Genomic DNA, 15,119 nt, shown 5'->3' on the forward strand with positions numbered 1-15,119 from the left:
AAAAGCAGGGAGCATGGCTATATGTGAAAAATCATAACCACTGTGTACTGCCATGGGACTTGCAGGGTCACTCAGAAACAGTCCAGCAAAGAGGTACGGGAGTCACGTCCGTACAGCACTGTCAGACAAAACTCCTGCTTTGAGGGTTTGATCTCAAGTCTGCTGGAATCTGATTATTTCAGCAGGTTCTGGATCAGGCTGAAGGATAAAAAGGGAAAGTAGGTGACTGGAATTTCTATGGAAAATAGCTTATTTCAGTGGTTAAGGGGATTTCTTATTTAAAAGGAGCTCTTTGTTGTTCCCCCAACAGCAAGTGGTCCGCACAGGGGATTTTTATAAAAATATAGCCAAAAAGGCAGCTAAATGAAACTACAGAATGACCCATTGATGAGAACAAGCTCTTGCTTTCATTGACATTAAGATGTATTCTGTGAAACCTGCAATGTAGCATTGCAGATTTAAAAAAAAAAAAAAAAAAAAAAATTTGCATCCTTTCACTGGTGATTAAAGCAGGAAAAAGTAACTTACCAAAATATCATCAACATACAGGTATTAAGTTCTAAAATCACTTATACCTCAGCTTTTTATGCACGAATTCCAAGTCAATAGGTGTTTGCAGTGTGATAACGAACACAAGTAAAAGAAGTAATAACAAGTTAATCATTTAACAGCTAGTAGAACGTTACTATGTTAAGCTTTCTGCCAAACTGAACGCAAAAGTGAAAAGATTAATTTTCTTTTGTTTGCTCTTTAAGAAACCCATCTTTATATGCCTGAAGAACATCTTCATATCCAAAGGCAAAATATCTCCACAGCTTTTCTGAAAATGGTATTCTATAAACTGTTTTGATCAGTGTAATAACTCAGCAGTGTAGCGTAGGTATTGATGTACCTCTGTGACTTACTCTATTTTGTGCCTTAAAATCAAATGCAAAACATGCCATTTTATTTATGCAGTGCATTACTTTTTGCAGCAACTGCTATATGCAAAATCTAATAATATGAAACTCTTCTAGCCTGTTTGTCAATATCTCATATGAGAGTCCATCTTCATACTTTTGCACAGTCATTCTCAGCCTATTAAGAACTCTATTCTAAACTGAAAAAATGCTAATATACGTTAATGGGAACGATTGCTTGCTATATCAGAGAGACTGGTTCTTGATCTTATTTTCCAAATAAATTATTGAACTGCCAGATGACCAAACTCAACTATTCACTTCCTTGCGTGAATATTTTTTCTGAGAGAATCCTGATTCATAGTAAGAGTATTGATCCTTTATCATCTGTTTTAAGGCAGAAAGCCATGCATAAAGGATTTAAGGCTCTAGGCACTTTTTATCTCATATCAATAAAATTTGCAATCTCTATCTTGCAGGGATAAAGTAGAGAGTAAGACACAAACAAGAAATGCTAACATTTAAATCCAAGGAGCTTAGTTTCATTATTTCTGTTTGATACTTTAGGAAACAGAGGCACAGGCGTAAAGCAACTTGCACAAATACATATGTCCAGGCAGTGACTTAGTAGGAAACAGAATTCAAGTCTGCAAGGCAGCTGGGGAAGTTTTTGGCCCGGCTGCCTGTCCTGTCCCCGCTATAATAAACACAGCAGGGTACCGATATTGGGAAAAGCAATGGTTTGACAAAGGGTAAAGTAGAAGCAGCATATATGACTAGCCCTCTAGCTGTTACAAAGGGGACTGGACAGAGTAGCAGGACTAGAGCAACTTCATTTCCTTCAATCTGAGCTACTGCTGGAAATTATTTTAAACTTTCATTGTCTACAACATGCTGTCTCAGGGTGTGCTCCTCCCTCTTATCTCTTCTTTTCTTTCTCTTATTCCTTTTCCATCTAGTGCCTGAAAAGTGTCCTGAGGGTTTGACAATTTTATATTTAATCATTTCATCCTTCTGTACAGAAGACTGCTGAGCACCATACAGTGAAGTTACCACCAGCCTGGAAATTCTGAATATCTGCCTGCCCTCTTATCTGCTTTGGTGCCAGACTCTTGATATCTCACTCCCTCCCGCCCCGTGTCTGTGATGCTGTTAACAAGTAAAAGTTCTAAATAACTCCCTTTGCTGGGAGGAGGGGAGCTGCATTTTTGAAAAAAAAAAAAAAAAAAAAAAGGCAGAGAAAGATTGTTTCTTTCAGCTCCCAGTGTACTAAGAGTATATTCATTAAAACCAGCATTAGATTACAGAGGGGGAGAAGGACTAGCAGACAACCATTTTATTTAGGCTTGGAGGACACAGTTCAATTCCCAGCTTGCTGCCTTTTGCAACTTACAGTCTGTTATGAGACTCTACAAAAGATTGGCTATAATTTCTGCCTTCCACAAAACCACTCTTTAATAATAAATAAATCCACTAATGTCTGGTCAAATGCTCAGAACTGACGAAAATTCCAACTTTCAGTTATCCTACTATTTCCATAAAACAAAGCAGGGACCAAGAATTGGATAAGACATGAATTTAAAAAAGTAATTATTTTTTTGAATTACGACAACTCATCCGCTCGGTCAGTTTTTTCCCAACTAGGGCTTGCAAGTGATTTATTTTTCCATCAGGGATCTGAACCTTAGCAATTCTATGAATTATTCAGAACGAACCCAAAGTTCATTGTGGGAATCCCGGGTAAATCAAAACATTTCCTTGTCTTTTTTTAATAGCAACAAGCACTCAAGTCCTGACTGTGTGAAAGGGTATTAAATGAACATTGGGCAAAGCAGAGCACAAGCACAGATGTGTGTGCCTTACCAGCACTACCCCATGGTCAATGCAAATTAACTTCATTTCTTTCCTTGAGTGCTCTGACTGCCTGAGGGTACAAGTGCATATGCACATAAAACTTATTAAAAAGATGACACACGGCAATGTTACACCTTCCATAGGCCCATAGCAACTCTTCTGTGCACCCATATTCCACATGCCTCTCAAAAACGACAGTAGCTTTTTTGAGAATACTCCCCTCTGTCAAGGCAGACAGAAACCAATATATCTAGCAAAAATCATAGGTGGAAAGGGGCACTAATAGCAGGTTGTAGAAAGCAATCTAACTAAATCCGATGGACAGATTTTTGCTCTCAATAGCAGGTATGCATCTCTGTAGGTATAGACATTCATGGGTTTTAGGGTATTTTGCAAAAACATCCAGACATCTGGAAAAGCAGCAATGCTGTATCTGCTCTTCTGTCACCAGACCCTGCAAAAGATTCTGTGATCAGAGAGCAACAGCCAAGTTGGCTGATGAAGTTGAGGAACCATCTATCTTCTCATATTGTAGTCATGGTCACCCTTTGATAGAAAGCTGCAGGCTCTGCAGATCTAATAGGCTTCTGGCAGAAGATTATGAAAACATGCCCTTCGGACTCAAAAAGAAGAGTTAAATAGTAAGTGGTATTCTAACAGCCACTGACTATGCTATGGCCATGAAGTTAATTTCAGTTAATCACACAGGACTGATCAGTGAGGCCAGCTGGAATCTTCCCACCTCTTCGGCAGGAAAGAACCACACCCCTCCACCACTAGAATACCAAAAGCTTTTCTGCACACTCCAGATTGCACCTCTAAATATTTTCAATATTCATCTAAAGAATGATTGGTAGCAATCAGAAAGTTTTAGGAATTATGCTATCTCTTCCTAGGCTCAGACTGCCAGTCAGCACATTAGAGATCATTGTTGTCAGTCATTTCCAAACATGTTGGGAATCTGCAATTAGAAACGTTAACAATGGGATTTCACAGATGTAGGTTACATGCTTTCAGAAAAGAAACGGCAGTTGCTGGCAGTGGGGAAATACTTAAGAACTACTTATCCCCTAATTAAACAAGGTACTGTACTCTAAGTACTGAATGCTTCGCAGTGCTCTAGCATGTGCTCATCTTAACCCTACAGAATTATGCTGAATTACTAAGGCTCCATCTGAGCATTTCTTAGCCAAGACTCCTTGCATAAACAGATGGAGCAGTTCTGCTGTTTCCACGCTGACACATTTAGACTGCAAAAGTACAGGATTAAGTTCAAATTTATCATAAAATCACTTTAGATAGGACGCTGTAATCTTTATATCCTTCTCAAGTATGACAAACAGACAAGACTGTCTGCGTTGTGTTTAAAATAGGCAAACAATAGCTGAAACGGTTGGTAAAAAAATATTGATTTAACAGCTACAGAGTGCTGGCTGAGGCCAGAGTAGGACAGCCAGCCCCAAAGATCTTTATATTCCCTTGAAGAAGGGGATAAACCTCACTAGATGGATTTCCCAGGACACATTAACGCATCATGTAACTCCCAATAGCACTGCAGACACCAAGGATCACCATACTAAAAGGGTAATCTTCTAGTTATGAGCTGAGTATCAAAATCCATAAAGAAGTGATGAATGCAGGTAGAGACGATGCAGTGATATTGCTTTGAGGAGTCACCTATATGGGAAGACTGGCAAGTGGCAGAATATGCCGGATTTGGACTGGTTTTCTCTCTCTGAAGCAACACGAAGAGATTGGAACAGAATCCAGGAGTGGGGCCAAATTGGACTTGGCTTTTGAATATAGTCTGGTAATAGATTTCAACATTAGGCATCAATTAATATTGCTGGAACATTTTGAGGGGAGACTACCCAGAACCCAAGTAGGACATACAGAGAAAAGGTCACCAACAAAGCTACGCCATAGTCTGTGAAAATACACATCTGTTAATTCCTACTCATGAGAGAAGATATCCCCTAGATTGTAACTTCCATAGAATATCTCCCCTCAAAGACACTGAAGGGCTGCTTCTCTAAGAAAACCAGAATAAAACTTCAGAATATGATTCTCAGAGAGTGAGATCTTTACACATAAACCAATCCCCTGAAGCTTAACTCCAGACCTCCTGTCAGAGATGTCTCAAACTCCTCTGTGGTTTCAGTAACTTTGAACTGGAGAATGAGAATCCCCATTTTGAAACTGCTCCTAAGATTTCAAAACCCGGAGTGAAAACAAAATCATTTGAACATTCTTGTGAATGCACAAGAAGGAGCATGCCTTGCTAGTTTGAGACACAGGACATCCAAGTGCCCAGCTCCTGTAAGTGTAGCTTTTCAACTCTGAATTTGGCAGTGCATGGTCCTAAATCCACATCTCCACCACGTAAGAGACTCTCTTGAGTATGACATTGTTAAAATTTAAATTTGTGAAGAAACAGCATATTTAAATAACATTAAATTCCTTTTAAGTGTTCAGATCAGCTCTCTGCAGTTACACATTCTGGTACTTCCTCTCCTGCTGACAATCTATATTCACATCGTGTGCTGCTTAAAGTGCAGATCAAAACCTTTCCTCAGCCATGGACTTTCAGAAGTTTGTTCAATCTTTCTCCTAAAGCTAATTTTTTTTTTTTTTTTTTTTTTAGTGGAAGACTTAAGTTATACTAAGCTACTGTTGGAAATATAATGAGAATGCTAGCAGCCCAAAGTCTAAATACCAAAACAAGACAATAGATGAGTCATTTTTATCAAAACTTCTTTATACTTCCTTGAAATTATAGGTCTTTAAAGGTACCAGGCTTAATTGCCTAGTAAGCCACTGTCTTTCCTGCCTCTCTCCTAAATGCCATGACACAGAAATGAAGGCTATCTCACATTTCCTTTTGTTACTTTTATGGGTGTGAAGTAAACAATCAATTTGTGAAGCAATTTTCCCCCATAGTATGTGGTTAGTATTACACTGAAATTCAGAAGTGGAAAAGAAACAACAGTGTCCACTTCAGTGGACAGAGTGGAACAAAAATCACTAGTGTATAGAGACAGAGTGTAAACATGTGTTGCTGTTTGTGTGCAAATGTTTATATAGTTTAACACATAGCAGTATCAGATAAGCAGACCTATATGAAAATTTAAATTCTACAGGATAGAATTCATTCTCACCTACTTAGGCTTAGAATGAATGTGAAGGTTCTGTAAATTCCAAATTACACATTTAGACTACGATTTTCCATTTTCAGTTATGGCCCAACTGTGGTTATCTGGCATAATGTACACCAGAAGAACCAGTCAATTTTGATACTTGGGTTCTTTCATTTGAATCTATTCTTTATGAACGTTCAGCATTTACACCTGAAGATGTAATACATCTTTCAAAACCTGGAAAAATTGTATTTTAAGTTAAACTAAGTGCTAAAAAGTTGCAGCAGTATCTGAATTGAAGACTGATTTTCACCTCTGCTAACATTAAAACTGCTTACAGTCCTACATGGCACATGTAAATATCTAGCAGCATCTTCTTGGCACTTTGTTCTAGTCTTCTGTATTTATCTTACCTTTAATGCACCATGTTTTTCATTTGCTCCAACAATCAAAATTTCTGCCATATCCTCAGCATGCTCAGACCGCGCGTGGACAAACAAGGCTCTGCCAGCTTCTGATATATTCTTTAGTGCAACTAAAGACCCATCACGTTCCACCTTAAAGTCTGGGTTAGAAACTTCGAAGTTCAATTTGTTATTCCCCTTGCAGTCATCAAATTCCACTGGGGGGACAAAAAAAGAAAAAAGAAAAAACACAATTATAAGTATCCACTTTGGAAGATAAGACTTCAAACATCTTTATGTTATTGGCTTGTCTACAGATCTCAGGAAGAAATCTCTCCCAATGTAAGGGGAAAAACTTTCAAAGAAACTTTATATTTGTGTGACTGTAATTCATAGACAAATCTTAGGAATATGCACTTTCGGAAGGATGAAGAGATTTTGACCATACTAATTGGGGAAGTAGGGGATACACAAAATACTTTGGACGCGAACATTTTGTGATCACTCAAATCAAATGCGCAAAATACACACCTAGTTCTACAAATGGGGCAGTAGCAGTAGAGACTTTGCTATCTTCCTCATCGTAACCTGGGATCTCTAAAGGCTCTTCTGCTGACAAAGTGGTTTCAGATATCCAGTAAATCTTTATGCTTGGAATTCGTTGTTTACAGAATATTCAACCTCATAGTCTACTTCAAAAGTGTTACATAACAGAAAAACCAAACTATAACATTTTTCTTACTACCTACCAGGATCGTGATATAGCGCACAAGCTGCACTATCAGTATAGCTAAGGATTATGAGAACTTTTAATTAAACAGTAGCTGTTAATAATCCTGTTTCACTTTACTTGAAAGATTTAAAATATTTAGGAAGGCTGACAAATAGAAAACTGTCTCTAAAGTACAAAGGTTTGAGACTTTGCCTCAAGTTCCTTCTCTGAGTCCAGTAGATACACTTTGCACAAATACTGGAAAAAAACACTAGTGATGTAACTACCAGCTATATGATTAAGAGGTCTTCACCACAAACTTGTAATTGCTAAGTAAACTTTTCAGGTTTTGACATCTCTGAACAATATATTTGCATGTGAAGGGGTTTTTTTTGCAGACAATCTGTTCTATATTCCCTACCTGTTCCTTGAGCTGCTGTAGACTTTTCACTTATCTGTATGCTCTCGCTATTTTGATTTTATATTTCAGTTCTACTGGATCTTTAAAAACTGCATTATGCTTTCAGAAATTAATAGACAGGGATACAGATCACAGAAGATCAAAGAATGGAGTTTTACTGAAAATAAAGCACTTTGCATAATTGTTTAAATTCACACTATAGACTTCTTTTATTGGGTCATTTTTTTAAAAGAAAAAAAAAAAAAAATCCCAAGTTCTCTCACAACCTGGCCAATACCTAAGCTTTTCCTGACTATGTAATCTCTGTATCTGGTCTTAAAGCACAGACAATCTCATAGTGGATGGTGACAAAACAGTCCTGGGAAGTTACACAGAAATCCTCTTCATCAAATTTTGCATCTCTTTCCAGACGTACCAACTTGAAGACAGCGCTGCCAGAGGACCTTGTGGAGATCCTTCCTCTCTGGGCATTCACTGGGATTGTATCCCAAAGTAAAACCACCACAGGGAAAAAGAACTGTTGCTTGTTCCAGAATTAGAATACAACTTCATTTTACGACCAATATTGATGAGAAAGTTTAAATTAATTAACCAAATGCAAAATTATCAAATGCCCAAACTTCAGAATAAAGCAAAGACTATGAGACATGGGACACTATTTGCCGCATTAACAGCAGTAGGTTGACTTTGGGCTGCATCCTGACACCCACCCAGCCACTCTCTCACTCTGCCACCTCAACACTACTGGGGGAGAAAATCGGACAAAAAAGCTCGTGGGTCAAGATAAAGACAGGGAGATCGCTTACCGATTACCGTCACAGCAAAGCAGATTTGACTGGGGGAAAATTAATTTAATTAATTGCCAATTAAAATAGATTTGGATGGTGAGAAAAAGACAAAATGAAAACCACACCTTCCCTCCCTCCCGCTTTTCCCCCGGCTCAGCTTCACACCTTCCTTCCCAACCCCTCTGCCTCCTCTCCCCGAGCGGCACAGGGGTTGGGAACAGGGGGTTACGGTCAGGACCTAATGGCTGCTCTCGGAGGTTCCCTCCTCTCACACTTTCCCCTGCTCCAGCGTGAGTCCTCTCCAGGTTCCTTCAGGACAAACCCACCTGCTCTGTGTGGGGTCCTCCGGGGGCTGCAGGGAATTGCTGCTGTGGCACCTGCAGCCCTTCTTCTTCCTCCTCCTCCTCCTCCTCCTCCACCCCTGGGGTTTACACTGCTCTCTCACACTTTTTTCCCCTCACCCCCAGGCAGAGTTTTGCCCCTTTCTTAAACGAGCTTCCACAGAGGAACCACCAGCCTCGCTGACGAGCTCAGCCGTGCCCTGTGCTGAGGCAGCTGCGGAACCGCCCGGAACCACCTGGAACCGGCTGGAACCGGCCAGAACCGGCTCTGTCCAGGGTGGGGCAGCCCCACCTCTCCTCACAGAGCCCCTCCAGCCCCCGCTGCCAGCACCCGCACACCCTGTACATCGACAAAGGCATTAGGAGCCTGAGGTGGGATTTTAAAAGAATAAAGTTGTGATTCTGTGAATTTGTACCTGACTATCCTCTCACTGAGACGAGTCCAAACTCTATAGTCACCAGAGTCTCTTGCATAAAAATTATCCCAGCACCTGTAGGATCTCCTTCTGCACAAGTTTTAGTCTTGCTTACATATTTTTAACTAAAAGCTGCTCCCATTTCCTCTGTTTTACCTGAAGGCAAGTGAACTATCCTTGGATTCACACTGGGATAACAGACAAGAATTTCATCACCCCATTTTCCATTTCTTTGAATTTTGCAGAAAGCAAGGAGGATCTATAAATCAAAAAAAGAAACAAAAAGCTCTTCCCCTCAGATACTCCAATCCCTCCAGACAAACCTATCTCGGTCTGCCATGTCACAGAGCCCTGCTTGCAAAGTCTTACACTGCAGTAGAATCAAGAGGGAAAAACGACACAGAATTTGGGAGCCGTAGCAGTTTAAAACAATTCCGCGGTGCTCAGACTGTGCTGGTGTCTGTGCTGCTCTCCAAGGCTAGGAACCGCCAGGAGAAAGGGTCTTGTGCTAATGGTAGGATTTTGATGGAAGCCTCGCTGTTAGCAAGGCCTCCCTGGTGTAAAACCACCTGTTGCAATTTATGTTGGTGATCTGACAGGCATTTTAACAGATTCACTGCAATCTCCTAAAGCTATCAAGCCACAAAAAAGACAAAATTTTCCTGTCACCACAAATGTGAGAAGTTGAAATTCTCTATTGTGATCACTGTACACACCGCAGCCTTGATGAATTATGAGAAGATTCTCTTTTAACGTATTCTTTTCCTCTCTTAAAACAAAACACCCCCCCCCCCCAAAAAAAACCAAAAACCCACCCAAACCAAACCAATGAAACAGGGTCTTAAGAAGGTACCTTGTTATACTGAATAAATATGTACTTCTCATATTCAAAAACTGCTGGTAATCTACTCTCTATTAATAGCTTACAACTGGAACAATTTGGCATCACTCTCTGAGAAATTAATTGTCAGGAGTAAAAGGTGAAAAAAATTAAAAGAAAAGCCTTACAAAACTATGATAAATAATCACTTGAAAACAAACAAAGTTCAGAGCTATAGCATCACCCAGCCAAACACTACAGGTCACATTCAGAAAGACTCCACGCTGTGTTGTGCTTCAAAAAGAGGGAAGAAGCTGGCTGGGAGTACACTTCTCCCACCTTGCTGCTCAGCATTCACAAACCTTGAGATTCCTGCATTGCTGCTGCGTGCATTGCAGAAATTCAAAGGCCACATGCAGATCCGACACATGGAATTAGGAGAAGTACTTGGATCTATATTCCCTTGGAGGTACGAATTTGACACTTTTAGACCTTTTATATTTTGCTCATCTATTGACCTTGCTTTATGAAACCCTGCAACTTTTACTAACAAGGGCAGAAGCAGAGTTCTTTGAAAGCGGGAAACTGTTTTCTTGCCATATCTCAGCCAAAAGCACTGATGCTTTCAATTCCCAATTCTACCACAGAAACAAGAGCATTTGATGAGGTTAATAGCAAGGAGAGGGAAAGAAAATGAAAAGGCTCTGAGAAGTACTGATATGTAGGAGAGAAGTTAGAAGCGGGTGGAAGCAGACGAAGTGATCATAAGGATAGAGAGCATCGAAGATTATTCGGACCAAGGGCCAACAGAGATGAAACTGAAGCCAATTGTTAAGAGACCTGAAGAGAACTGTAGCCTTCGATAAAATCCCTAGTCTGAAGTTAGGGGCAAATGTGAACTTTATCAGAATGATGTTTCCTGGACTGGGATGACCAGGGAACGCCACACGAGATTGCATTGCATTCCCAGTCGTTCTCATGATGCCCCTCACTGGGAACATTTCTTCCTTAAAACTCATGTGGCTTCTGGGGAAAAGCCATTGCAGATACCCAAAATTTGCAGTACTTGAGCTGCCTGTACCAGGCTCTAGTAGCAGCTACGTAGCCTAAGGAGCTGGCCTTGGCCACACTTTCTTGCCCTGCCAGGCACTCAGGAGAGATCTGAGGAGTTTCAGCTTCATCAGCTTACTCAGATTTCCCACCTGTGGCACTACACCTGTGTCTTAAACCTACACATTGTTGATGATCTAAAAAAGCATAGCCTGTTAAATATAGGGCAAATAGGATTTTTAGTTCTTATTCTCTGGTGAAGAAAACTTGCTTTGTACACAAAGCCTGTGTACAAATCTCTACGTAAAATATATAAAGAGTGATTAATGAATTACTCCTCATGTCCTCCAAGTACTAACCAGTATAACAAGAAACTAGACAGGGCTTTGTGGATATCAGTTATAGGAAGGTTCAGATGGATATTGAAGAAGCTTTCCAGCTAACCATGAAAAGAGGGTGCTGAGGACATGCGGAATACCTACCATTGCAAGGTTTTAACACAAGGTTAATCAAATACCAGCTTAATCCCAAATCCCTCAAAACCAATCTCAGTATCTGATCCTGCTTCAAACTGAGAGGATGGACTAGCTGGCACCTGAAAAGTCTTTTCCACACATAAAAGTTCTAGATTCAATTAATTTCCCTGTCCTTTCAGGTAATGTAAAAGTCTACCTATGTGGAGTTCATTCAAGAAAAGAAAAACTACAAAAACGCAGTGAACCAACCACTGTGTCTTACTACGCAGCTTACTCATCTAGCTGAGTCTTGGACACTGAACTCTCTCCCAAAACTGAAGGAAATTTGGGCATGGGACTGAGAACTTCTGAGTAAAAAATGAGCAAGCACACACAAGAAAACAGAAAACAGCTCAGCTTCTCAGTGGAACAATCTAAATGATCAAAAGTGCCAGGTTTCAAGAAGAAGGTATGGATGTCTCTTTTCAGAAATAAAACATCCCATTACAAAGAGTTCTTCCAATAAGATCTTTTCAGATTAATATTTAAACAATCCCCAGGTACTGAAAAAATAAAAGCAGTTACCAAAATCTGTCAACTGGATGGCTAGCGCGTGCTCCAGGGAGTCTGCCAAGGTTCATGGAAAGAAGAGACCAAACCATCTGGCAGTCTGCCTAAAATGAAAAAGTGGTCTCCCAACATATAACGCTTCACTGCTTGGCAATCATGATGACGTATGATCATTATGATGTACGATGGTGTTTACAATGCTCGTGCATTTGTCGCAGATATGAGGTGTGAGGAAAGCCATGAGGTGGATAACTGACATTATTCATACTACCCAGCTGCGTTATAACAGATTTGACAAATGACAGCCTGATGAGAGTGGCCACACACACTACAACCTCCCATGTCCTCCTGCACACTCACTTAGTGCTAGAGCTCAAGGAGTTTAACTAGATCGTGAGGTCTTCAGAGCAGAGGCCACCCGTTCACTCTGTATCTGTACAGCACTTGCAACAAAATGATCCACGTTTGGTGCTCAAGGTGCTACAGCAGTGCAAAAAATTAATAACAGTAACTCTTCAGCGATAGCCCTAAACTAAAATTCTGATAATGCTACACCAGACGTGACTAGTGATTGTGCCTCATTGTCAAGAAGTCAAAGGGCAATTAAAACAGTGATCCAATATTTATTTACATGAAGGTGGAGTTCTTCATTGATTGATGCATATACAACTCTTTTGATGTTCCTAGTCATGCTCCAGCTGCCAAATGAGCATCTTTATTGTGCTTAATATGCCACACAGTATGAGACAGGCTTCAAAACTCCTTGCAAGCAAAATGAAAATATCACCAAGCGTCTCCCAATGAAAACCAACATGCACGTCACTCATCGCCCTCTGTTCATTTCTCAGCCTCCTATGTTAGACTTTTACTCCTTTCTGTAGGACAGCTTATTCACATGTGAATTGTACAGAATATTTCTGTCCACCAAGCAATATTTCTTAGTAGTAATACCTGCATGAATCCCAAGGCTTTAATTGCTGACTTCGAGCTTATCGTCATCAAAAGACCTGTTGGAAAAATGATTCTTGTGCAAGATCCCAAGTCCATTACTCTAATGATGGGAAACTGAAGTTGTGGTTGGAAATATTACCCTTTATAGATCTCAGCAAAAAAATCTCAAGTTCCTGGGATTCATCATTTCAGTGCATCCCATTCTCACTTTATGATATACCACATATGTGAGGTTTCTATACAACTGTGATATTTATGATAATGAACCACAGATATTTTAAAAAATACCATTTTTAAAACATTGAAAGGTTAGCAGTTGGATTTCTCATAAACTATGTAAAAAGAAAACAACCTGAAAGAGATTTCTCATATTCAAAAGCATATATTAGGCTGATCTATTCCTCTTCCAAAGTATTTTTTTTCCAAGCTTAATTCTCAGAAGTTTAATTTGTTTTGAACAGAAATATGGAATCCATAATTTTCTCTCTGACGAAATCTCAACAGAGTTATTCCAAATAATTAAATATACATATTTATCTATAAGCTCACAAAACCTTACTCTCTATGTACAGGTATTTGTATTTTTATGTTAGCTAACGATAGCTAGCAACAAAATGGCTCCTCAGTGAGGAAATTTCACATTGAAAATACACACCAAACACACACACAGGCAGACTTAATTACTCTATCAATGAAGGTTAGGATCCTTTTTGTAAATACAACCTAGCCTTGTTCATACTAGTGGGAATTATAGCATCAAGCAAATATTACCCTGTGTATTTTTTCTTACCCTTTTTAACAAATAACTTTAGATCATAGTGAAACCACAAGTTGGAAGCTGTACCTGTGAGTGGTCTAGAGATGCAAGAAAAGTACATTACATTACAGCTGCACAAAGGCAACTTAAGGTCCCAGCCCAGCAGGGATTCCTCAGCTCTGCTAAAACATCCTCCCTGCTCAACGATGTTAGCAAAATAGAGAAGTTAGACAGAAACTGGCAAAGCTAAGCTTCATTAACTACAAAGAGAGGAAAGTGATGGTTAAAGCAAATGAAAATGCTTCTGAGTGCTGCTATTGTATATAAAAATTCATAAAATACCATGACCTAGCAAAGCTCTTGTTAGCAATAAACGTTGACGCTGACTGAAAACAGCAGGCAAGTAACTAAGGAGATGGTAACAGGCCACCACATGAGAGCGTTTGTTGCACTGCTGAATGCCTGACTGTGGTACAGGGTGTCACGCAGCAGCCCAACACAAACTAATAGAAATGCAGAGCGTTATGAGTCTTCAAGAGATGAATTATCCCATCAATGTGGAGAGGATGAAATCTACCTGGAACCAACACATCTGGACAACCTAAATCTATCCAAGAACAAAAGAGGAAACTGTTACAACAGCTAATAACAAAGGCAGCTCAGAAACAAAAGAAATCCTGCTTTTCAAGCCAACAATATTGTCAATTAGGAGAAAGAGCTTCTCTCCCTTCCTTTGAGATGCCTTCAAAACCATCTCTGGAACATGGGTTCTGGCAGGGAGCCCACAGTGTGTTTATTTCTACTGTTTTTTCTGCACGAATACCTGAAGAGCAGAAGGAAAAAGAATAGAAAGAGAACAATGCTGCCCCATGACTCTTTTGGAGGCAGACAAGAGTCCAGACAAGACACTGTCAACAGTTAAGTCAGACAGTTCCTCAAGATATGAGTTTATCATTATTTCATATCTAAAAGTGCTCTAGAAATAATGGACTTGTGGCTCAGAAGAGCTACAAGCATGACTAAAATATTCCTTTACACAAATAAATCTTATTGAACATTTAAGAAAATGAACAAAATTAATTTTATGAAAATCTTTTTTGAAGGTTTTTTAATCAGTTCAATGTTAAATTCTAGCTCTGCAGCAGAATTGTTACAGAATGTTTTTTTTTTTAAATCCGACAAGCAAGTTATTATCTCCCACTGCATGTTTATGATTCTCTTGTATCTATGTAATTTCTTTATGTGCCCCTGAAGTAAATTATAATGACGACTTATTTAGCATCCAGATAGTCAAAAACTGAGGAAACGTGAGCAACAGTACAATGTTCATCAAAATATAACAAGGATTGCTTAATACAAACAAATACACATCTATATTTGACTTCTTTGGAAGAATAAGTACTAAATAACAGACTTTATCCTTGCACACACTTGTAATGTCAACAAAACCAAACTGATTACCTAAACTAGCAAACACCCCCATGCAGTTTGTGTGTGATTAGCAGATTTGTGCATAGCCCTCTTAAAATGCAAAAATTAGGCCA

The 15,119-nt window shown here is 39.5% G+C and overlaps 1 protein-coding gene across 4 annotated transcripts in view; it reads right to left on the reverse strand.

The window, feature by feature from the left end:
- Positions 1 to 15,119, reverse strand: part of CDH13 (cadherin 13) — a 540,036-nt gene that overhangs the window by 359,102 nt on the left and 165,815 nt on the right. For all 4 annotated transcript variants that reach the window (XM_069793368.1, XM_069793367.1, XM_069793366.1 and 1 more), the window contains exon 3: positions 6,304 to 6,512. In XM_069793368.1, the coding sequence (XP_069649469.1) occupies positions 6,304 to 6,512 (209 nt within the window). The remainder of the gene's footprint in view (positions 1 to 6,303; positions 6,513 to 15,119) is intronic.

The sequence above is a fragment of the Haliaeetus albicilla genome, chromosome 10 (genome assembly GCF_947461875.1).
Source record: "Haliaeetus albicilla chromosome 10, bHalAlb1.1, whole genome shotgun sequence".
Classification (NCBI taxonomy): domain Eukaryota; kingdom Metazoa; phylum Chordata; class Aves; order Accipitriformes; family Accipitridae; genus Haliaeetus; species Haliaeetus albicilla.